The 25,009-nt window shown below is 41.8% G+C and overlaps 1 protein-coding gene across 1 annotated transcript in view; it reads right to left on the bottom strand.

Annotated features, from left to right (window-relative positions):
• The window catches only part of CUBN (cubilin), a 346,655-nt gene that overhangs the window by 56,603 nt on the left and 265,043 nt on the right, over positions 1 to 25,009 (bottom strand). The window contains exons 52-57 of the mRNA XM_089693694.1: positions 24,617 to 24,738; positions 23,058 to 23,283; positions 21,370 to 21,557; positions 7,967 to 8,123; positions 4,505 to 4,654; positions 1,569 to 1,757 (exon numbers count right to left, since the gene is read on the bottom strand). Coding sequence (XP_089549820.1) covers positions 1,569 to 1,757; positions 4,505 to 4,654; positions 7,967 to 8,123; positions 21,370 to 21,557; positions 23,058 to 23,283; positions 24,617 to 24,738 — 1,032 coding nt within the window. The remainder of the gene's footprint in view (positions 1 to 1,568; positions 1,758 to 4,504; positions 4,655 to 7,966; positions 8,124 to 21,369; positions 21,558 to 23,057; positions 23,284 to 24,616; positions 24,739 to 25,009) is intronic.

The raw sequence follows: 25,009 nt of genomic DNA on the forward strand, positions 1-25,009 counted from the left end.
AGAATTTTACAAAAAAAAAAAAAAAAGCTCAACTGAAGTCACAAAAATAGACATTCAGCTAGACAGACCTTTTACTAACAGCCTCTATTTTTACTCCATCATAGTCTTGTCTCCCTTTTCACATGACCACAAATGCACAGTATGTCTAAATATGTCTGTACAGTCCAATAGGCACCAGTGCAATCCAGTGCACTCTGCAATCTAACAGACCTGGTCAGACCATACCCCCTCTCTTCCTGCACATTAAAGGTCTGTATAAGAACACTTGTGATAAGGCAAGTGGCCTTTACTCATATCTGCCAGCTTAAAACACTGGAATGGTAGGGCTGTGATTGCTGACGTCACGCCATTGTTTCCTGGGCAAGGAGTGGCAGCCATTTTCAGTACCTGTTTTTACTTCTCGTGGAATATTGTTTGATATGTTTACTTACCTTGGAATAATAAAAGACTACACTATATGAGAAACCTTTGGCTCCTGTGGTTGAGCAATCTTCCCCAGATTAAAGGAGGCATGCACCACCGGTACTGTGAGGATGCTGGATTAACCCCTAAACTGCCCTGCTACCCCTGCACCCAGATGTGACAGGTTGTAACCAATGCCTGTATACATCAAAGTTTTGGTGAGTGCGCACCCATAAGAAGTGGTGGATGATTTTTTAAAACACATGCACCATTGCACTTTTGTCACAGGATTATATCTCCTGAAGAAAGATTCTTGTTGAATTTGAAATTGCATTTCTATACGGTTTGAGAGCATATGATCATTATGGACAGTTTATTTCCACTTATTGCACATATTGCACAATAGCACTTTATTACCTGATGGTGTATGCAATATGAACATTTTACTTGAACTATCATATATTTGCTGATCGATATCATACGGAGATTTATTGATTGCACATTGCACAGTTTACACTAATAGCACTTTATATTTATTGTGCACTTTCTTTTTATATATAGGCATTACATTGTTTGTGAAAGCGCTGCACTTTTTTGATTTATGAATACGTTGATAGGGATAGTTACCCATATCCTTCAGTGCTAGCAGCTACTTGGTATAATTATTGTCCTAAGACCCTATGTGTATACGCTCGCTTACATTTTTTTATATAATATATATGTAAAGTGCTGCATAACTTGACGGCGCTATATAAGTACTGTAATACATAAATAAATATTCAGACAAAATCTGTTAAAAATCATACCATATACATGCACAGCACTATAAAAAGTAAAGTCTTTAATTTAAGACTTACATTTTAAGTATGGTACATTATCAAGGTATATCAGCCATGAGAACCAGCCCATGACAGCTTGTCACCAGTAAACTAGTTAGAATAACAGCCTGTCTTGGTAAAAATATGTATTTAAAGCAGAGAAAATGAATATATAACTGTGTTGCCCAACACGTTTAGCCATGTGTTTGCATTCATTATCTATACTTCATTTGATATAACTGGCCACTGTGAATAACAGCAATATTGTGGTTTTTTATTAGTCCAATGTGTTCTGTTGGCAATGAAATCCTATGTGACCATATAAAGCAAAGTGCAAGAAATACTTACGAATCACACTGTAGCTTGCCACAAATCCATGCATGACAATATCGGAATCGGTGCTGAATGTAACCAACATTGTTCCTCTGCTGCTGACTGCTGCAGGGAGTGAGCTGCCACAGAGTGTTTGCAGATGGCTGCCTGAAGAAGATGCTCCACTAAACACTTTAACATTGTCTTTTCTGCAGAACTGGGTGACTGGAAATGAAATAATTGCAACGTTACTTGAATATGGCATTCTACCACATAAAATAATATTACTGATAACTACACTATATTGCCAAAAGTATTGGGCCAGCCCTCCAAATCATTGGATTCAGGTGTTCAAATTACCTCCATGGCCACAGGTGTATAAAATCAAACACCTAGGCATGCAGACTGCTTCTGCAAACATTTGTGAAAGAATGGGTCGCTCTCAGGAGCTCAGTGAATTCAAGCATGGTACGTTGATAGGTTGCCACCTGTGCAATAAGTCCATCTGTGAAATTTTCTTGTTACTAAATATTCCACAGTCAACTGTTAGTGGTATTATAACAAAGTGGAAGCAACTGGGAACAACAGAAAGTTAGCCAAGAAGTGGCAGGCCAAGTAAAATGACAGAGCGGGGTCAGGGCATACTGAAGCGCACAGTGCGCAGAAGTCGCCAACTGTCTGCAGAGTCAATAGCTAAAGACCTCCAAACTTCATGTGGCCTTCAGATTAGCACAACAGTGCACAGAGAGCTTCATGGAATGGGTTTCCATGACTGAGCAGTTTCATCCAAGCCTTACATCACCAAGTGCAAAGCAAAGCGTCGGATGCAGTGGTGTAAAGCACGCTGCTACTGGACTCTAGAGCAGTGGAGACGTGTTCTCTGCAGTGACGATTCATGCTTCTCTGTCTGCTTTAGCGGTTTCCAGGAGAATGATACTTGCCTGACTGCATTGTGCAAAGCGTAAAGTTTGGTGGAAGGGGGATTATGGTGTGGGGTTGTCTTTCAGGGTTTGGGCTTGGCCCCTTAGTTCCAGTGAAGGGAACTCTTAAGGCATCAGCATACCAAGACATTTTGGATAATTTCATGCTCCAAACTTTGTGGGAACCAGTGCACAACGCAAGGTTCATAAAGACATGGATGAGCGAGTTTGGGATGGAGGAACTTGACTGGCCTACACAGAGTCCTGACCTCAACCTGATAGAACACCTTTGTGATGAATTAGAGTGGAGACTGCGAGCCAGACCTTCTTGTCCAACATCAGTGCCTGACCTCACAAATGTGCTTTTAGAAGAATGGTCAAACATTCCCATAGACACACTCCTAAACCTTGTGGACGGCCTTCCTAGAAGAGTTGAAGCTGTTATAGCTGCAAATGGTGGGCCAACTCAATATTGAACCCTACGGACTAAGACTGGGATGGCATTAAAGGTCATGTGCATGTGAAGGCAGGCATCCCAATACGTTTGGCAATATAGTGCATTTGGCACCATTTAAAAAAGTATTGTATGCTGTAGAGTAGACAGAGTGACCACAGAAATGGTTTTAGACAGACAGGAGAATAGTAAACCCCTTTAAAACCACCCAACACATTTGTGCGGTGGCAAAAGGGTGGGCTTTATGGTCCACATTCCATACTTATGTGTCAACGGGCAGTCAGTGTTTTTTGTGCTCAAATGCGCTCACTACAGCACAAAGATTGTGGTGTCAAAGACAGCTCTCAGTCCAGGCTAAAGATCGGTAGCCAGCGGGACAGTGGTCATATGATTGCCGATTCTCCCCCCCACCCCAGCCTCTCCTCCTCCAGGGTGTTCCGAACTGTTTAAAAGGAAGTTTTTTTATTGTTAGGTGGAGAAAACAAGATTGCTGCATCAAAGGTTCAGGAGTTCAAGAGTATTTTTTTCCTCACAAACAAGTCAACACCCTTTGAGGATTATAGAGTTCACCCTTCATCTGGACATGAAAGCCAGATTCAGTTACAATCAGCTAAATACATTCCAGGTGCATCAAAATGAAAATCAAGTTAAAGCAGCATTGAACTCAAAAATAGAAAAACTGCATTAGTGTTAATGGTACACTTGCAAAGTTCAGACCACATTTATGACGTCCACTGTGTGCCATAGTGATATGACCCCCATGCACATGCATGGGAGTGACGTCATTGTGGGCTGGCCATTCAAGCAACTAAAGAGTCAGAACCCAAAAGGAAGACCGGGTGAAGATTAATGCACCTGGGACCAGATGGAGCGGGGATAAAATAGCTCTGCTGGGCTCTGCTACAATGTGCTCTAATATGCGGTTCATACTAACACATTATGGCATAAACCTGTAGGGGGCCCATTTTTATTTTTATATTATTTTTGCGGAGTTTAATACCACTTTAAAGTGACATGAAAGGCTTGGGGGTTTTTTCCTAAAAAAATAACAACCATGTCATACTTACCTGTTCTGTGCAATAGTTTTGCACACAGCAGTCCCAATCCTTTTCTTCTTGGGTCCTTCACCAGCACTCTAGGCCCCTCCATCCTGCCAAGTGCCCCCACAGCAAGCAGCTTGCAATGAGGGTACCCAAGCAAGCTTGCTCTCAAGCCGCTATTCACACATGGAGCGGGGCTTGGCCCCGCCCCCTATCTCTTCTTCATTGGCTCACTGGCTCAGCGGCTACCACTGCTGTCTCAGCTAATGAGGAGGGAGGGCTGAGGCTCTCATTCGCATTGCTGGATCAGGATGGGGCTCAGTTAAGTTTTAGGAGGGCTGGGGGCGCTGCTGCACACAGAAGGTTTTTTAACCTTCATGCATTAAATGCATGCAGATAAAAATAACCTTCAGCCTTTACAAGCACTCTAAATCTTCCTTGTCATATTTCAAGCATTGTGCCTAAAATGTAATTTTATGATCTAATGCGACCGTTAACGCTGTGTAAATTGGATTACACACATTGTTCACTGATTGGAACATATATAACAAAACTCACATTCCACTTCAAAGCTGAGGAAGGTCAAGACAATAAACATGTTATTATCAGCCTGGATGATATAGTTGCAATTTAAATTGTTGTCATATCTGTCCGGATAGTTTGGAGATACAATTCGACCACTCGGCTTGGTGAAGTTAGCACCACATCCTACAAAGTAAAGAAAACATAAAATTACTCACAATAAAAATTCTCTGTTCAGCTTTGAAGGAAAGAGATCTTCATTTGACTCAGCTGTGCCTAAGGCTAGGATGTACCACCTAAGTCTTGAGATCTTTAACCCAACAGACAGTGTGTACACTTAATTTACAACTGCCAATGAGATCTGCCAGCACAGTACAGATAGGGTAATTATTGTAAACTGAACTCCCCAGCCAAGTCAAAAAATTACATAAAAGGGGAAAGTTAGGTAGGTGTTTCAGTAGAAAGGTATGCAACAATTTTAAAGAAATATCTTTAGTTATGCTATGTAAATTGAAACATGTAAGAAATATAAAGTAGGTGTTATCCCAGTATAGCACCCTCCTAGTTTAGGTAGGGGGATCTAGATCCTAATTGTTAGACAGGAGCCGAGTAGCAGCTCAGGTGTAATAGCCAGAGGGGTAAAATTGTGGTCAGGGCTAAGAGGCTCTGCAGGCCAGCCCCTCTGGAATTTCCCCCTGTTCTGTGGCTTTTGAAAGAAGACCTTAGAGGCAGTGGGTGAATCTGAAGAGTGGCTCCCTGCACTCTTGAGGGACCTCAGCCAATCTCCAACAGAAGGCTTGGCAAGGGGTTGGGACTCCAATAAAAGCCTGCTCAGTAGCAGGAGTGAGGAGTGTGGGAGTGTGAAGAGTTGGGTGGCAGATGTGGGGCTGGGAGCATGAGGCTGCGAGGAGTGGGATGGGGCGAACCTGGAGCTGGAAAGGAGGAAAACTTGGAACTCACTAGCCCCCTGAGCGAGGATCAACTGTCTGGCAGGGAAGAAGCAGCCCAGCTGATAGGCCTGCTAGCAGCCACCATCCCACCAGCAGTACAGGAGAGGATCTGAGTGAGTACACCTGCACCCCCTGGGGTGGTACATTATGGAGACGCTGGCTAGCTCTCCATACAGAGACTGTGCTGCAAAAGAGAAAGCTTGTGAATAGTTCCAGGGAGTTTGTCCTCAGTTACCAATACAGTTAGGCATCCTATACACCCCTAACCCCTTATTGAGTTCAAACTCCCCTCAATAAAACAACAAATCAAAAGCTCAAGGACTGATTTTTGACTCTGGATGCTGGCTTGTGTGGAGAACACAGACTGCCTGGCTGTGCAGGACTATAGGGGGACCCAAACCAAATCGTTAGCAACCCCCAAGGTAGTGCTACATCAGTTTTGCTGCAAAAGCAGAAATACAACTTGCAGCCCATCTGAATTCATCTAAATACATTCCAGGTGCATCAAAACAAAAGACATGGAAAGCCTTACTGTTTGTTGTCTTTAAAAAGCAACCACATTCTGACTAGAAAAGCCTGTCCCCTGTCAACATGCTGTACAGAAGGACCCCTGCTTTCTGTGTAGAAGCAGTTGTCTCTATGCAGAAGCGAGATATGCTCTCCTGCTAAATCAGCGCTAGGAACATCAAATCAGCCAAGACTATGAGCTTTGATGATTGGAGAGCTCTAGTTCTGACTCAACAGGGTGTAAGTTGGACCTCTGCAGAGAGACCACTGCTTTCACACAGTCATTAAAACATACACTGTAAACTACTATAAGCCAAGTGTAAGCCGTGTACCGGGCTGGGCTCCCCAGGATACAGTGAAGTCACGAACGAGGAAGGCAACCCCAACACCAGCTTTTGTCCCAACAGAATTTTACTTAGATGTGGCAAATAAACACAACCACAAATGCTGAAAACATACAATAAATTTACATACACCCAGCCCAAAGGCTGAGACCCTTGTGCTGCACAGCACGGCGCCTTCTGATAGATGAAGGTAGAAAGTGAAATAATTTACCTACTGGCAGGCACAACTAAGCTGCCACACCTTACCTGTTATTACCCTAAAAGAGCAAGAATCAGTGTATGGGTGTACGGTATGGGATAGCCCGCGGTGCAGCACAACAGCTTACAATCTTACACAAATCTACAGTATTCCCCCTCCCATAACTGGTCCTGTAGCACGTGCCTGAGTATTCCTTCTGAGCAAAACGCCATTCTGGCTTGAGTTTGTAGGATTTTATCAGCTCTCCAATGTGAAATGTCACTTTAAGTTGTGGAGTCTTTCCAATAATCAGTAACAACACTTGTGGCCTGACACAAACAGAGACCCTAACTAACTAACTATAGGCCTGGACTCAGTCTCAAGGCTCCAACACTGAAATGAGGTGTGTGCACGATCTTACTGACCCGGGTCTGCTTTTCATCCGCTGGTGACTCTGAACAGAACAAATGTCTCTCCAACAAGCATGTGGTCTTGCCGTATATGTTGCTTAGTTCCTCTGCTCTCATCAGCCTTCCTGGCAGCAATCTCATCAGCCTTCCTGGCAGCAATCTCATCAGCTTCCTGGCAGCAATCTCATCAGCTTCCTGGCAGCAATCTCATCAGCTTCCTGGCAGCAATCTCATCAGCTTCCTGGCAGCAATCTCATCAGCTTCCTGGCAGCAATCTCATCAGCTCACATGGCCCCTTCGTTCAGCATCGTCCAAAACATGGTTGCAGTCTCCTCTTCCTGTTCACTAAACTCCAACTCAGAGTGCAAAACCCCACCTCTTCGTGAAGATACAAATATCTATACTGTCAGAGCCTGTTAGAAAAACAGTGACATCTTGTGGCTAAACCGCAGAATGTCAGTCAAAACATTAATTTACTTCCACACAAACAGTGTTCAAACAATGAGAGCTGTTTCCCCATCTCACACAAGCAAGTTCAAGACAGGTATTCTATGCATACTCCAGGTTTGCGGGCTTCTGGGACGCAGTGGAGAATGATCACGTGGCTGCTTTAAAGGGCAATTACACACTAATTTTATAAAAAATTTATTAAAATTCAGTCACTGAAAGCTTTTGTTTAATGTGTTTGATAAGTGCAAAAATATGTGTTGATCCTGCCAGAACTCTTGTGCGCTGAAATGTTCCTCTGCTGGCTGTTATCAATTGCATAGTTCTCTGAAGACTACAGAATTACAACCCTCTATGTTATGGAGAAGGGAGGGTGTTTGTAGTCCTGTCCTATGGTGACAACCCTACTTCTCTGTAAATACAGTCCAGTGAGTGTTTGTTGTCACCCTATGACAAGAAGAGTATTATTGGCAGTATCACCAGGTGAAAATAAATTTTTAAAAAAGGCTCAAAAAAGAAAACAAATGCAGCCATCGCCTTTAAAGACTGGTAAGCTGCAATACATTACATTTCTGCTGTTGGATTTAAATATTGCTTAAATATAGTAGGGATATAGTGATAATATAGTAATATTTTCTGTTCATAGACACTGTTGTACTTACTATTGGTGAAACTGGCTGAGAAGCCACTGGCAGGATTATCTTGTGACTGGAAAATGATATTCACAATACTCCCCGGGGAGACCACAGGAGCCGGAGCGGAATCCCCACAGGCTGATAATAACAGGTACTCTTCAGTCTCTGCAGCACCGCTCCACACCTAACCAGAATAAAGAGAGACAACAGACTCAGCGGGGTTCATTTAACAGAATGCCTTTCATATGATCTGTCTATGTTGCTTCAAAACAGCCAATGAGGTTAAGCCGCTTGCATTGGAAAGTGAAAGTTCTAATTGTGAATCTAAAATAATGCTTTACCAAAACTACAAATCCTAAACTGATCAAAACATTTGTTTCCTTCATACATCTCTGCCAAGCAGCTGTGGAAATGGCTAAGAAACAGCTCTGTCATATGAAAAATGAAAGCAGAACTAAAATGCATCTGAGCACCACAAACCAAAAAACACTATTGTATTCATTTTTAATATTTAAAGCAAAATCTCCCATCCATCCATGTCTCCATGCTTTATTTTCTGAGAAATCACTTCGAAAAACAATCCCCCTTGCATCTCTAGCAGCAGCCATCTTGAGTAAGGGCAGATGATTCATGTAGCATTTACTACCTAGAATCCATCTGCTCTTAGCTCAGGTATGCAGGCGGGAAGGTGTTCTTAGTCAAGAAAGCCCCTTCTCCTCTCCTCCCTCTTCCAGATAAAATTAAAAAAAATGCCCATGAAGACACCTGGGATGTATGACATAGTTTTGGCCTAGCCCAGAAACCGGGAATCAACTGGAGAAATTAAGAAAAAAATTACAAGTAAATATAATATATCTTCCTATCTTTTTACTAATGCTAGCATCATAAGGATTACAAATAGGTAATGTTGAATGACAGAGTTTAATTCCACTTTAAGTCTAGTCTCCTGTGTGATTGTATTTAGATATATGCTGTACAGTTTTGGGTCCTATCCAACAATACACGCTTAGTACAAACTGGAGATGGTTATGAAGATGGATATTCATGAAGATATCAGGGGATCAGGAAGAAATCTTTTTCCCCTGCAGAAGCAAATTGGATCATGCTTTGCTGGGTTTTTTTTGCCTTCCTCTGGATCAACTGTGGGTGTAGGATTATAACTTTTTTTTAATGGTTGAACTGGATGGACTTTTGTCTTTTTTCAGCCAGACTAACTATGTAACTATATGCCAAAGATCACACAACCTGGATAAGTTTAAACCAGAAAGGAGTCTTGCATACACAGCCCATTGGAGTCAAGTGATGCTTCTGATTTGACCACCACTTACAATGATCAGGCAGGAAATTGGTGATATATGTCTTCTGGAGAGTGATGATAAGGGCGAATGGCACAGAGCCCACACCCGCCGTCATTGATGAGACCTCTGCCTTTGGTCAGCATTAAGGAAAACCTGATCCCATGCAGGACAAAATAAGCCACCTTTTCCTCCTGCAGGACAAAGGGTTACAGTGGAATGTAGCTTCCTAGCGGTCTGATTATGTCCATATTTCTGTGCTCAAAGCGGTACATTTTTTTGCATGGAAATATGTAGTTTTTATATTGTAGGCCTGTAATGTTTAGGAATAACTCACTGAAATCTGTTCGAACAAGAGTCTAGTAAACATCCCGGGTATGATAAAATTTGAAACACGAAATCATAAATTATAATTTAATAAATAAAAATAATATAATAATAATACATTTATTTCAATAATATAATCAAAGCAAAAACACTGAAATTTGAAATATAGCGCCAAGTTCGCACATACCTGAGCAACGTTGCAAAATCGTTTTCAGTGTCTGATGACGAATTTCCCCACAAATCATTATCACTCAATTCTGCAAGTGGTTCTGATTTACTATCGCTGTTCTCTAGCTGGTCTAAAACCGCTTTTGACCTAAAGGGACGCTTTTTGGACGCCATGGACATTTCTCAGTTTCCAGGCAAAAAGAACAGTAAAAATGCAGGCAGGGCACAGGACAAAGCACTCGGGACAAAATGTATGTGAAATGGTTTGATACAGTAATGTTATACTATGTGATTTTACTGTATTTAGTGAATGCCACTTTTTGCCATTTTTAAATTTCTCGCCAGAAACGTCCCCCGTACGTCCCGACATCGCAGGGAATGGAACCCGGAAGATAGATGCCGGCATCAGCCGGAGGACATTGCTGGGGACGCTGCAGGAGGGACATCGCGGGAGCGCAGGACAAGGCAAGTGAAGAAGAGATCCCGGAGCAACGCTGCAAGGTCTTCCTGAGTGTAGCTCGGGGTTACCGCTTGTGGTGCTGAAACTTTACCTCGAGCTACACTCGGGAATACCTCCAGGGAGGTTAAAAGTGAAAGTTTCGCTTTCTTCTTCCTTCCCCTCCTCTCCCACTTTTGGCAGTTTTTTTTCTGGGAGCAGCTACCTATTTCTGACAAGTACCCGTTCCCACCTCCGCTCTTCTCACCCCCCCCACCCACAACCTCCTGGGATACGTCACATGTCCCAGGAGACTGCAGGACCATTCTTAAAGCACAGCACGCCTTGGGCATATGCAGTGGGAAGCCATCTGTGAAACATCACAGCCGGCTTAGCACATCCAAGATGGCGGCACCAGGGACCTGAAGACTGGTGAAGAACAGTATTTAGCTACAATATTTGTAGCTGCTGATTAAAAGTACCAAAATTCCTTTTTGTTTTGCAAAGGCATTTAATGAAGATTTTTTTAGATTTTTATACAGCACAATAATACCATACAAAGATACAGTAAATTGAGCAGGGAATGAGCAAACAGGCCAAGTGCTCATAAAAAACAAGATTGAACCAAAGAGGTCAGTACAATGACAATGTTATAATTGCATGGTACCCAAAGTCCCTTTTTTAAGGATTGTCTTCCCAAAACTACGTGATGGTGCAAGGGCCTGGTGATTGTTTGAGTTTCTTTCACTGGCACATTGACATATTCAAACAAACAGCTTTTTCTTCAGCACACAAACAATTAAGAATCTGAAAAAAAAGTTTGTTAAAATCCCAACAATGTACATTAATCACAAAAAGGGGATTGCTTTTTTTCTCAACAAAAGTTGAGTTTCTCTTTAGAGCCCTTTCGCACCGAACGCAGTTGCATGCAGTTGGCTACATTTTGAACTGCACTCCAACTGCAGAGACAGTAAAAATCCAGAAAGTCCTATGGACATAATTCACACCATTGCAGTGCAGTTCAGCGCAGAAAAGTACAGCATGCTGCAATTTTCCAAACCGCAAATGCGCAAAAACGCATGCATATGTATGAAAACGCACTGCAAATCCACTGCAACACACAGTGCACATAGAAGCCCAAGGAAAGAAGAAGGACGTGGCCTCACAGGTCATATTCAGTTAGAAAAGCGCATGCCAACTGCATGTAAAATGCGCATCAACTGCATGTAAAACGTGCATCAACTGCATGCATAGGTACAAGGAAAAATGTATAGTTACATGCAGTTTCTGGTGTGAATGGGCCCTAAAGATTCACACCACAAAATCGCACACTGGATGCGTACCGGATGCGTTCTTGCTTAGAGTTCACACCCAGTGGTGTATTTAGGTTTTGTGCTGCCCTAGGCACAAAGAGTCAGACATTGACCAAGAACACCCCTGCCCTCCACCCGAGCCTTCCACTACCACTGACCCCCATACACCAGCCACCATCCCCCCCCCCCCCCGGCAAGAGAGAGAAAGACACTCAACTTCACAGCTCTGGACATCCCCAGGAACGAGAGTCAGGCTGTGCATACACCGTCATGAAACCCAGAGCATCTCTCGGAACCCACCAGGTCCCCATGCCGCTTGTGTCCTTTCTTCCATCCCTTCTTCCAAGGGACAGTGCTGCCCCCCTTAAAAATGCTGCCTTAGACAAATGCCTTGTTTGCCTTGTGGTAAATACACCCCTGTTTACACCACACTCCATTCCGGTGCATTCTGCTCCCTAAAGAGGAACCAATGAATGGGCTTTTTGCTGCACACTGCTTCTTATAAAAAAAGGCATATTCATTTATGATTACCATAACATATCTTTGGAGTGACTGGTCCATTCAATAATTGTCACTGGTAGAGTTAAGGAAGGTTTTTCTTTTTGTTTTGTTAATAAATTACCAGCTTTCTAGCAATTTAATTTTACCTTCTTCTTGATTAAACACACTAGAACTGTATTAGGAATAGAAATGGGCAGCCTTTGGTCTTTTTTCAACAACATCTTTCCAATGGGGGTGCTATATTCTTGGGTCAACCATAAACATCACAATTATGGCTAGAACCATCTGAAAGGAACCCTAAGATGGGGTCTGATCTATTTAATTTTTTTTGCCATTTTTCGTAAAGTCAGTCTGTCATCTGATAAATGCATAAGCAGCATAATTCAACAAATATGTCAGAATCATACAATGCATACATACAATTAGTTTTTTATGGGAGGAAAACTCTGGGAACTATCAAACTAAAGAATTTTTGTGGTTCGTCATAGAACAATGTCCCTTACAAGTTAAATTTTGGTATGACAGCTATATGTCATGAATTATGCTGAAAAAGATTTTTGAAACACTTTAACTTGTCATGCACTATAGTATGGATATTTGTACTGTACATTCCGCTCAGGACTTCTGCTGGGAAAATAATCAGTGACTCTCTTGTTGCTATCTGAACATGACTACAAAAGGCCACACTTACCCAATTCTGTAAAATGCTTTGGAGAATGGAGTGGGCTAAATGGCCCATCTTGACATTCTGGTGGTAAGATCTACCTGCCAATATTACATTAACCTGTACCTCCCCGTGGTCAATAAAAAAAGCTAATTTCCCAACTGAATCATTCATTCTGTCAACCAGGAATGTCCAACCTTTTGACTTTCCTGGGCCATATTGGAAGGAGAGGAATTGTCTTGGGCCACACATAAAACACACTAATAATAAGAATAGCTGAACAGCAGAAAAGTCGGGGAGATCACAAGCTAATGATCACTGATATAGATAATTGGGGAGATTTACTAAAACTAGTGCACCCAGAATCTGGAGCAGCTCTGCATGGCAGCCAATAAGCTTCTAACTTCAACTTATTCAGTTGTGCTTTGGCTAAAAATCCTGGAAGCTGATTGGTTTCTATGCAGAGTTGCACCAGATTTTGCACTTTCCAGTTTTAGTAAATGACCGTAATGTACCCATCTGAGTAATATAACTTCATTTTTTGTAATTTTTTTAATTATAAAAGTAAAAGAGCATCACAAAACTAGTGTGATATTTGACACTCTTTTTGACAAATTAATGCATCAATATCTGATTGGATGGATGTAGTAGCAATTCTCAATTAGTTCTCAAGGTGCTCACCAGATATTTTGGTTCTATTTTTGCCCTTCGTGTTCTTCATCCTTGAAAACAGTTGCTCACAAACATAGGTGCTACCGAAAACTGATGACATTAATAAGGCAGGATTGTGAAGAGCGGGATATTTTTCTTAGGGAATATAAAACTCACAACAGTTCAGTAAAGAGATACTGTCAAAATCTTCTTCGTCCGCATGTGTTCACTAAGTGTAAACACATTTTTGCAAAAAAAATTCCTAAAAAAAAATCAACATTTTAAGTGAATTTACATTTGTGTGTTGGGCCACATTCATAGCCATCTTGGGCCGCATGCAGCCCATGGGCCGTAGATTGGACACCCCTGCAGTAAACCATAGACAAACATTGAAAAATGGGGTGAGAATTGCATGAAATGTGAAAACAGGGTTGGCAAATAGATCCCACTGATGGAGTTACTGAGGGATAAAAAAGTCAATTCTAAATACCAGGCTAAAAGCCTACAAACCCATCTTGCTTCTGAAGACCCCAGTACATTTGAATGAACAAACCACCAAAAGACTACTGTATTGGACTATTATGCACAACTTTCATATGAATGTAGCGCTAATTCCGTAGGAGCCACAGCACTACTGTTCAGGTTTCGCACAATCTTCGCCACGCATGCAGGCACACAGGCTCATTCACACATTTCTTCAATGATCAGTCTAGGAGTGTTGTTGTTGGTGTTTTTATATTTTGGAGAACTTGGATAGGTTTCAGGGAATTAAGTGGGATACTCCAAAAAACGAGAACTGGTGATCCATGTTCAAGGCACTGCCAGGTCAACATCCTGACAAAAGGTGGGCAGTTGTGATGGGCAACACTCATTACCTGTGACAGCGACCCATTTTTTCTGAAGAGAGGCCCTCTTCATCCTATGGTTTCCAGTGAACATAAAATATATGAAATTTTGCACTGACAGATCATTAGGCCAAAGGATACAGTTTTTTTTTTAATGCAGCTTGTAACTTGCAAATTATACAACCATTTCAAGCATTACTTCTTTTGGCCAGGTATTCTTCAGGAAAAGCTTTGATAAAGTCTGTACTTGAAACAAACAGATTTCAGCAAGGTAGTAATAGTAAGCTAGAGCAGAGTCACTTCAAGTAGGAGATTAAGTGGACAAAGCTCTTCAGGACTCTAGCTGGTGTCCCCTTTAACCAGACCTGCAGTTGACTCCCTAGCACCAGAGAGGTATTAGGACCACAAAGTCTCTAAGATCCTTTAAGGGGCGCCTGTACTCACAAGGCCCAAGGACAGCTGGTTGCCTTCTTCCATGATACCAGACCAGATCTTTAGTAGACGGCCCCTCAGTGAGCTTTAGCAGTACCTGAAGCCTACAACAGCAGATGCAGCAGCATTGCCTGGAAGGGCAGATATTCCTATCCAGGAAAAAAAACAGCCCAGTGTGCTCACCAAATATATAAAGATACACAGCATGTAGCAATATGTTATATGCCGTGTATGGCCTCTAGGGGTCTCACTACTTAGATACGGGTACAACTGTGTTATTGCGTCTCTTTGGTTGTAGTTCTGTAAGGAGACACATGTTTAATGGCAGCTATGAGCACCTAATAAAATGTCTGCTACTAACTACCGTGTGTGAGCATCTGAGCAGGATCGACTAACAGAACATGGTGGCAGCTGGGCACTGGACCTCTGAATAGCAAGTCTTCTGTCTACAAATACAGATTGTGTGACACTAGAACTGTACAGAGAATCAGCAACTGTAAGTACAGAGTCCCTATCAGACTGCACTATGGAGAGTGGCCTGAAACCTCCTCAGAGACTGGATGTCACTTCTTCCAATCTCTCACAGACATGGAGACACTGGAAGGAAGAGTTTACTCTGTATGTGGACCTGACAGTGGCACCCAGAGATGAGCAGAGGGAAGTAAAGCTGTTTTATTACTTGATTGGGGAAAAAGGTAGAGAACTAGCCGAGACCCTGCTCACAGACAGCATGGCACTGACAGACATACTGCAAGCATTTGATAAGCACTGTGACCCCAAAAAGAATGAGACAGTGGAGAGATACAAGTTCTTCTCAAGGAATCAGGAGATTGGGGACAGTGTGGACAGATATGTGACAGAGCTGAGGAGACTGGCTGCAACCTGTGGATTTGGGGACATCAGGGACTCCCTTATCCGAGACAGGATAGTGTGTGGCATCAGAAACTCTCACCTCAGAGAAAGATTACTGAGGGAGGAAGAGCTGGCTTTGGAGAAATGTATACAAATCTGCAGGGCTGCTGAGCTGACTAAAGACAGGCTGAAGATGATGGAGGGCACCAGTGATGCCTCAGTACATGCAGTATCTGTGAAAGGCAGAGCAAGGTCCAGGCTCCCTGTGAGCTCAGTCCAGTGTAAATACTGTGGCAAAAGACATGAAAGAGACAAAGAGAAATGTCCAGCGTATGGGGAGTCCTGCAGGACTTGTGGCAAGATGAACCACTTTTCAGCTGTGTGCAGATTCAAAACCAGCAAACAGTACAGACAAGTCCACACAGTGACCCAGGACACAGACGAGGACAGCACAGAGGGCATCACATGGCTGCAGCTGCAGTCTGCAACAGAGAACGTCAATGCAGTCAAACAGCCAGTAGCCAATGATGCAAAGCAGCTCTTTGCCATATTTATGGTGGATAAACAGCCCATAAGATTTCAGCTGGATTGTGGAGCAAGCTGCAATGTCATTCCATTTACTCTGCTTAACAAACAGGTTCCCATTGAGCCCACTGATAAGGTACTGGTCATGTACAACAAAAGTGTTCTGAAACCCATGGGAACATGCAAGCTAAAATTAAGAAATCCACGTAACAGAAAGAGCTACAGAGTGGAGTTTACTGTGTTGCAGGAGGACGATCACATTCCTTTGCTGGGAGTTAAAGCAGTTCAGGCTATGGACTTAATAAAGGTGCAGTCCCATAACATCATGGCTCTGGAAGTTTCTGAGAATACTCAAAATCCTACACAAAAGGCAGAATACATTTTGGATTTTCACCACATAAAAACAGAGTATGCTGATTTATTTGAAGATGATGGGTGCCTGGAAGGTAAATACAAACTAGAAATTGATCATACAATACAGCCTACCAGACTGCCTACAAGCAGAGTACCTGTAGTCTTAATGCAACCGCTTAAAGAGGAACTGCAGGATTTGCACAGCAGAGGTATGATAGCACCAGTACAGGAAAGCACAGACTGGATATGCAGTTTGGTGGTAGTGAAAAAACCATCAGGCAAGTTAAGAATATGCATTGATCCTAAGCCACTGAACAAGGCCCATAAAAGAAATCACTATCCAATGCCAACAATAGAAGATATTCTACCAGATCTATCAAAGGCTAAAATATTTTCGGTATGTGATGTGAAAAATGGGTTCTGGCACGTGGAACTGGATAAAGAATCAAGTTTATTAACGGCATTTTCTTCCCCATTTGAACGCTATAAGTGGCTTAGAATGCCAATGGGAGTAAGCCCGGCTCCAGAAGTGTTCCAACAAAAATTGATGCAAGCTTTGGAAGGACTGTCTGGAGTAAAAATAATAGTAGACGATATACTAATAGTTGGGGAAGGTTATGATCTAGAATCTGCAACAAAGGATCACGATAAAAAGATGATACAATTCTTAGACAGATGTAGAAAAAAAAAATCAAACTGAACCTGGCAAAATTCAAACTAAAAATGACAGAAGTACCATATATTGGACATCTTCTTACCTCAAATGGTGTTAAAGTCGATCCAGAGAAGGTGAGGGCAATACAGGACATGCCGACACCTACAGATATACGTGGAGTACAACGATTCCTGGGCATGGTGAATTATCTTTCCAAATTTTGCAAGCATTTATCAGACATGTGTGAGCCACTGAGACAGCTAACTCACAAAGACGTACTCTGGGAATGGACAGAAAGCCATGAAACTGCTTTTCAGTCAGTGAAAAATGCTATTGCAGACGCAGCAACGCTAAAATATTTTGATCCAGATCAAGCAGTGGTAGTACAATGTGATGCCTCAGAAACCGGCCTTGGAGCCACACTAATGCAGGATAAACAGCCAATCACATATGCAAGCAGAGCGTTAACTCTAACAGAGCAAGGATATGCTCAAATCGAGAAGGAACTACTAGCGGTAGTATTTGGGTTAGAGAAATTTCACCAGTACACCTACGGTCAACAAGTGGTGGTGCATTCAGATCACAAGCCTTTAGAAAGTATTACAAAGAAGCCACTACTGAATGCCCCAAAAAGACTGCAGCGTATGCTGTTAAGGCTTCAGAAATATGATTTTAACATTTGTTACTGTCCAGGGAAGGATTTACTGATTGCAGATGCCCTAAGCAGAGCTTACTTACCCATCACAAATGAAGAAGAAAAAGATATTGAAAGCATCAATATGTGTGAATATCTGTCTGTCTCAAAAGACAGACTGAAACAAATACAGACCTGCACAGCGGAAGATAAAACTCTATAGATCCAAAAGACTGTCATCTTGAAGGGATGGCCAAAACACAAGCAGCATGCTCCAATGGAGGTTTCTCCATTTTTTCACATAAGAGATGAACTCTCTGTGCAGCATGGAATCATCTTTAAAGGAGAAAGGGCTGTCATACCACAATCCCTTAGAAGAGACATTATAGAAAGATTGCACTCGACTCACTTAGGTGTAGAAGGATGTCTACGTCGTGCACGAGAATATGTTTATTGGCCTGGAATGAATGACCACATAAAAAACTTTATAGCACAGTGTGAAATATGTGCATCGTGCAATGATAAGCAACCGAAAGAGACATTGCAACCACATACAATTCCAAACAGACCATGGTCAAAAGTAGGAACAGATCTGTTCACGTGGAACGACAAGGAATATCTGGTAACTGTGGACTATTTTTCCAACTTCTGGGAGATAGACTACTTACAGGACACAAGGGCCAAAACAGTAATTAAAAAACTCAAGGCCCATTTTGCCAGATATGGCATTCCGGATATTGTGTTCTCTGACAACGCTGCTCAATTTACATCGAAAGAATTCAAAAAATTCAGGGAGAGGTGGGAATTTGAGCACCAGACATCATCTCCTGGATATCTGCAGAGTAATGGTAAAGCGGAGTCAGCAGTAAAAACAGCCAAAAGACTCATGCAAAAGGCAAAACAGGCAGGTACAGAGATATACCTGTCTATACTGGACCACAGAAACACACCCACACAAGGCCTAGACACCAGTCCAGCACAGCGGCTTATGAGTAGACGTACAAGGACTCTCCTACCAACTGCAGGTCAACTACTAAAGCCAAAGCTTGTGGGCAATGTTAAAGCCAAACTAACGAAGAATCAAGATAGGCAAGCTTTCTATTATAATAAATCTGCAAAAGATCTGCCTGTTCTCCAGAGCAATGAAAATGTACGGATTCAGCCAATAGGCAAATATGACAAACACTGGCAAAAAGCGAAGGTTGTACAGAAATTGGGACCACGGTCCTATGAAATTATAACAGAGGAAGGAAGAAGATGGAGGAGAAATCGGAGACATCTGAGAAAAACACAAGAAGGAGATGATACAGGGCCCTGGGAACAGTATATGGACACTCAAAGCGATGAGACTATGAATACCAGCAACAAAGAAACAGGGACTGCTGAGGAGCATAGGGAGGTCTCTAGGCACAGAGAGACAGTCCCAGAAAATAGACTGCCAGAATCAGAAGAACACCAAGATTTCTGTGAAGAAACCTCATATGTTACGCGAGCTGGCAGAACAATCAGAAAGCCGGCTCACCTCAAGGATTATATCTAACTTATAGCTATGTTCTACTTCACCATTTGTGTTTGTTATATTTCATTGTTCTTTTATTTAAAAGAGAAAGGATGTAGCAATATGTTATATGCTGTGTATGGCCTCTAGGGGTCTCACTACTTAGATACTGGTACAACTGTGTTATTGCCTCTCTTTGGTTGTAGTTCTCTAAGCAGACACATGTTTAATGGCAGCTATGAGCACCTAATAAAATGTCTGCTACTAACTACCGTGTGTGAGCATCTGAGCAGGATCGACTAACAGAACACAGCATGCCATCAGAGCCTATCTCTCTCGGATGGGCCAGGGCTGTAGTAATATTCATGCTGCCATCTACATAGTGCCACATCTATTATCCAGAAGCTTCTCAAGCTTTCTGGATGAAGAGCAAGCTATCAGGCTGGCAGCAGCTGAACACACAGAGCAGAACTAACTTACAAAACACAGCAACACTGATTACAACTATGCTTTTACCTAACAGCAATCAAAACCACACTGACTACAATGTGACAACTAAATGTACCTATCAAAACACACACTAAATCTTATCTATCTAAATCTAGCACCTATCTAGGAGGGTGCTACATGAAATGTGTCTAAGTATACCATGTATAATGAATAAAAATTTAGGTATAAAGCATGTCTCCTCGAGAAGACTATTTATTGTACAAAATATACATTCATTTAGGTACATCTATCCCCATTAAAACCCCACTGACTATGCCTCACAATATGCTAAAGGTGTTCCTTTGTAAAAATATACAATGTATATAATGTACTGTCAATAAAATCAACTTAAAGCTTCTATATCCTCTGCCCAGCAAACATGGCATATGTTCACCTCTGTGCATCAATACATTCAAATTCATAGAAAAATTATGATTAATACGCATATCACAGAGAACATGAAATAAAGTAAGACTATAGGAAAATTTTTTTTTCATTTCGTATAGAGTAAGGGAGCATTATAACCCCTGTCAGTTTATTTTTTGCCTTCTGCGTCCCATTGGGGAGATTTACCTTCACTTCCTGTTCCATAGCCACAACAGGAAGTGGAAGAAATCCTTGCAAATTAAGGGAATTATTTGAGGACCCCAGGTTACCAGAAATAATGTCTCCATTGGAAAATTTCAACTCTTTTACTTTTCTGTGGACAACCCAGAATTTAGTGTTTTCTTTTACTATCACATTCGTTGATAATGGTAAAGAGAACAAGAGGGGGTGAATCTCCATAATGGGGGACACAGACAGCACTAAGAACCTAAATAGTGTTCTAATCCATCTCTACTATGTTCAAAACAAAAAAAGGTTTTAACTGTAGTTAGACTTTTAAGTGATTCTAAAGGTTGTAATTTTTATTTTTTAAAAATAATTAACGTGTTATACTTACCTGCTCTGTGTAATAGTTTTGCAAAGAGAAGCCCCAATCCTCTTCTTTCTGGGTCACCCGCCGGTGGTCCTGGATCCTCCTCCCTTTTGAGTGCCCCCAGTAGCAAGCCTCTTGCTATGGGGGCACTCAAGCAGGCTATAATGCATTAAGATAAAAAAAAACCTGCCTTTAGAACCACTTTAATGCATATATGAGAAAGAGTATTGGTTAAACATATGTGTATAGGTTTGTCAGTCTTTCCAATACTCAGTGTGAGTACATATGGTCTCATAGCATGGTGCATCTCTAAACCACACATAATTATACACCCAAGAACCAAAGGTCAATATGATTTCACTGGTCTATCCAGATTTAGGGTTACCTTTCAACAGAAGTGAAATAGATGTTAACATCATCTAACAATAATTCTCATGTGCTAGAAGCTGTGTTTCACCAAAAAAGGTGGAGCAACTCTGAGCTCTGCATTTCCCTTGTGGCTATTGTATTCTGTGCTAGAAAAAGCTCATTCATGTACAGTAGGTATATCTATCCTCTTTAAAAACTCCACCCGCCGTGCCTGCCCAATATCTTCATAAAATTCCTTTGTAAACATATAACAGTATCCAATAAGGAAGACCCTTGCTGCTCAGAATAAGTGGCCACGTCGAGTTTTTGTTAGCCCTTGGTGAAAGTGGAAAGCCCCTTTAAGAGATGCCACATTAAAAGATCGTTATTGATGACAGTATAACACAATAAAAATCATTCCGTACAGGTCTGGTAACTTCAGTACCAATAAAGAAACAGTTTTGTACATATTTGCTTTCAATACCTGTACTAAGTTATCTCATAGAACAGATTTTCTTTCCCACCTTTAAGAAGCTTCTCTGGCATTGTCCACTGCTGTCCGGAATGTGGAAGTTCTCATTGAATGTCAGTTCAAAATGGCTGCTCTCATGAGTCAGGATTGTCCAAGTGCATCTGCTATTGACAGGGAAGTTTAAAGGCCAGCCTGGAGATTTGATATTTCCACTATCTGCATGAATATAGCCACCACATCCTATTACATAGAAAAAAAAAAGATGACCACAATAAAGGGTACCCAACAGCTGGAGACAATTATGGAACTCATGTAAGCTTGAGCAGTGGTTGTTGTGCCTGGTACTGCAACTTGCAGAAAACAGAATGTGTTTTATGGAAATTGAAAAGAGATAGAGTCCACACAACCGCTCCCTGCCTTTCTCTGTATGATCCAATAGCATTGTGTCATAATACCAGTGTGACAGAATGTTAAACTGCCCAGATGGCATCCAAGTTTGAAGTCATTCTATGCAAAACAATCTGACAGTTTTTTTTCTTGTATGGCCATAATGAGGGGTTCCCGCTCTCGCTGATCCCACTCTTCTGTCTAAAGGTCCCCTTCTCACCTATGCATGCACATTACGTTGTTAGCAAGCGTTTTATGAATGTTGTTGTGTCAATGCAATCCTTGTACGTTTTGCATGTGTGTTGTGCCATATAAGTGATTTGTATCAACGCCATTGAAGTACACATCAAACACGTCAAATAAATATGCAAAAACGTTTTCTTTAGTGCAGCACTCTAGGCACAAAAACATTACTTTAAATATATGTGTCAATAGTCGCAAAATAGTTGCAAAATATATAAATCTACATGGTAAACTCAGATATTATCCTGTAAAAGTAGCAGTGACATCCTCACTGGGCTGAACATAGCCTGAACAGAAATCAAAGTTGTGGGAGAGACAGAAGACCCCATCCACTGCAGACTGGCTAGAGAAAACTACAGGAGGGGGCGGATACAAGACCAGTCACACTGCACAGAGAGAGCAACAGTGACAGGTCTTTATTGCATGAAGCTATAGAATTTGTTTTATGTCAACTACTTCACAGATCCAGGACACCAGCATTCAAGTAAGTTGTATTAGCTGACTTATTTCCATATCTGCCCGAACAACATCACTGACCTAATATCCAAGTACCACCCAGCACCCACACTCCGCTCCTCACAAGACCTCCTTCTCTCTAGTTCCCTGGTCTCCTCCTCCCATGCTCCAGGACTTCTCCAGGGTGTCACCCATCCTCTGGAACTCCCTGCCCCAACCCATCAGATTATCACCTACTCTCCTCTCCTTTAGGCGCACCCTGAAAGCCACCTCTTCAGGGAAGCCTACCCCACCCCCTGCTAACTTGCCGACCTCCTCCACTCTTCCTACCACTCCATCCCCCACAGCTATCTCCTCCTGTACCACCATCCCCTCCCTCCTAGATTGTAAGCTCGAAAGAGGAGGGCCCTCAATCCCCTCATGTTTTGCATTGTATTGGTATTGTTCTGTCACATGTTCTGTCCCCCTTTGTAATGTACAGCGCTAAACGAATTATCGGCGCTTTATAAATACTGTATAATAATAATAATATCTTATTTCCACCCAGCAATCAAATCATTTATTTTGGCAGAGTTTCTTTATAGTGTCATAGATCAAATGATTTGTAAAAAGCAATACCATATTCTGTAATGTTCAAAAGAAGCTATATCTCACCTTCAGAATCAGATGTCCAGTTAGCATAAAATCCTCCTCCATGTATAGAATTGTCCGCATTGAAAATTACCAACAGTTTATTAGATCCAGACTGGACAGTTCCTGGTGACACAGTCCCACAATATTGTCCTATAATCGGTGAGCTTGGCAAGGCACCATTTACTATTGTCAACGAGTCCCAGCGACATTCCGCATGATATTCCAGATCAAAATAAGCAAAAGAGAGCTAAAAAGGAACATAATAAAACATTTACACCATCAAGAGATAATAGCATATCATGAAAACATGCAGCAAATTCTGGAAATGAAAGCCAGCAATCCCTTGTCTCCTGTTGGCCAGTAGAAGATATCAGTGGAGGTTCTGTAACACCAGCACAACCATGAGTGGGTATACTACTTTTGTGGGTCCACTGTGGTACAGGGGCCTAGAGGTTACCCAAGAGCTGCCATGGGTAGAGTTCCAGGTAGCCAGTAGTAAGAGGAGGCTAGAGCCAGAGTTCACATCTGTTCAGGGGAAGGTATAGCAAGAAGTGGTGGCAAAGAAAGGAGATTCAACCAGACAGTTTCCTGGTGATCCATTTTCAAGGCACTGCCAGGTCAACATCCTAACAAAAGGTGGGCAGTTGTGATGGGCAACACTCATTACCTGTGACAGCGGCCCATTTTTTCTAAAGAGAGGCCCTCTTCAGCCTATGGTTTCCAGTGAACATAAAATATATGAAATTTTGTACTAACAGATCATTAGGCCATAATATACTGTTTTTTTAATGCAGCTTGTAACTTGCAAATTATACAGCCATTTCAAGCATTACTTCTTTTGACCAGGTTTACCCTTTGATTAAAAAAGATATGTGTCCATCTAAAAGGGCAATTACCATGCAGTTTTTTTTAAATTGACATTCCAAATATCTTCTAACCAACTAAACATTCTTCTTAGTTTTCCATACTACTGCTCCATTTCATGACCAAGTCAACCAAGTCAGCTAGAAACCTCAGATGACACCCAATGGATCTATGAACTTGAACTGAATATGTGACTTTGCATCTTAATTAAAAACTCAAATACTGCATATAAGACTATTAGGAACTCATCAACTAATCATATTCAAAACTGCTTTGAATATTCAGATATTATTGGTGATGCAAGAAGCAGAAGAAGTGCTTTCTACATAGCCTGTGAGGAGCTTCAGAGTGGACTGGATGTCGGGAATTACATTGAACCCTTTAGTATAATTGCAGTGTTTACTGCTTAGCAATAATATTTTGGTGAATGGGTTCAGTTTTACCTGCAAAACCTAGGGATCCTATCACTGCATGTGCCTCCTGTCTGGGCCTCCTAAGACAAAAGCTCTTTCCCTAATTCACATTTTCAGCTATGTGTATTTTGAATTAATTGGTCTTTTAAAGAGCCGTATAGTAATATCACCCAACCAGTCTGGTGCTCCAGGTTTCAGTTCTCCTCTACATCAGTTTCCAAAGAGCGAGGTCTGGCAATTTGCACATATGAAAATACAAGACCTGGGGATGGTTTGTCTCTGTAGTCTTTAGATTATACTCACAGTAATAGTTTGTCCTTCTGGGGCCTCCAGGTGCCAGGCACAGTGGCTTCCAGCTGTATAGTTTCCAGGATAGTTTGGACTATATAAAACCCCAGCTACACCACTTTGTACCCCACCACAACCTGAAAGACAAAGCAAAACATCACCATACTAATATATTTACAACATAAATGATTCTTAAGCACACACAGATCTGCTGGGTGTATGCTAGCAGGTTAGATCTTCCCCTGGCATTTGAGCGTGGCCTAATTCTTCTGAAACCTGACAGTTAAGATCCACAAGGAACCACCAGATGTCTATATTAGCTCTTATATCTAGTAAAAGGTTTCCTATGCACCATTCTGATACTAGTTTGCATTTTTACTAAGGGCCTTAACCTTCCCAACTCTAAGG

The sequence above is a fragment of the Staurois parvus genome, unplaced genomic scaffold, assembly GCF_062004578.1.
Source record: "Staurois parvus isolate SC_StPar_1 unplaced genomic scaffold, SC_StPar_1.0 ptg000636l, whole genome shotgun sequence".
NCBI lineage: Eukaryota > Metazoa > Chordata > Amphibia > Anura > Ranidae > Staurois > Staurois parvus.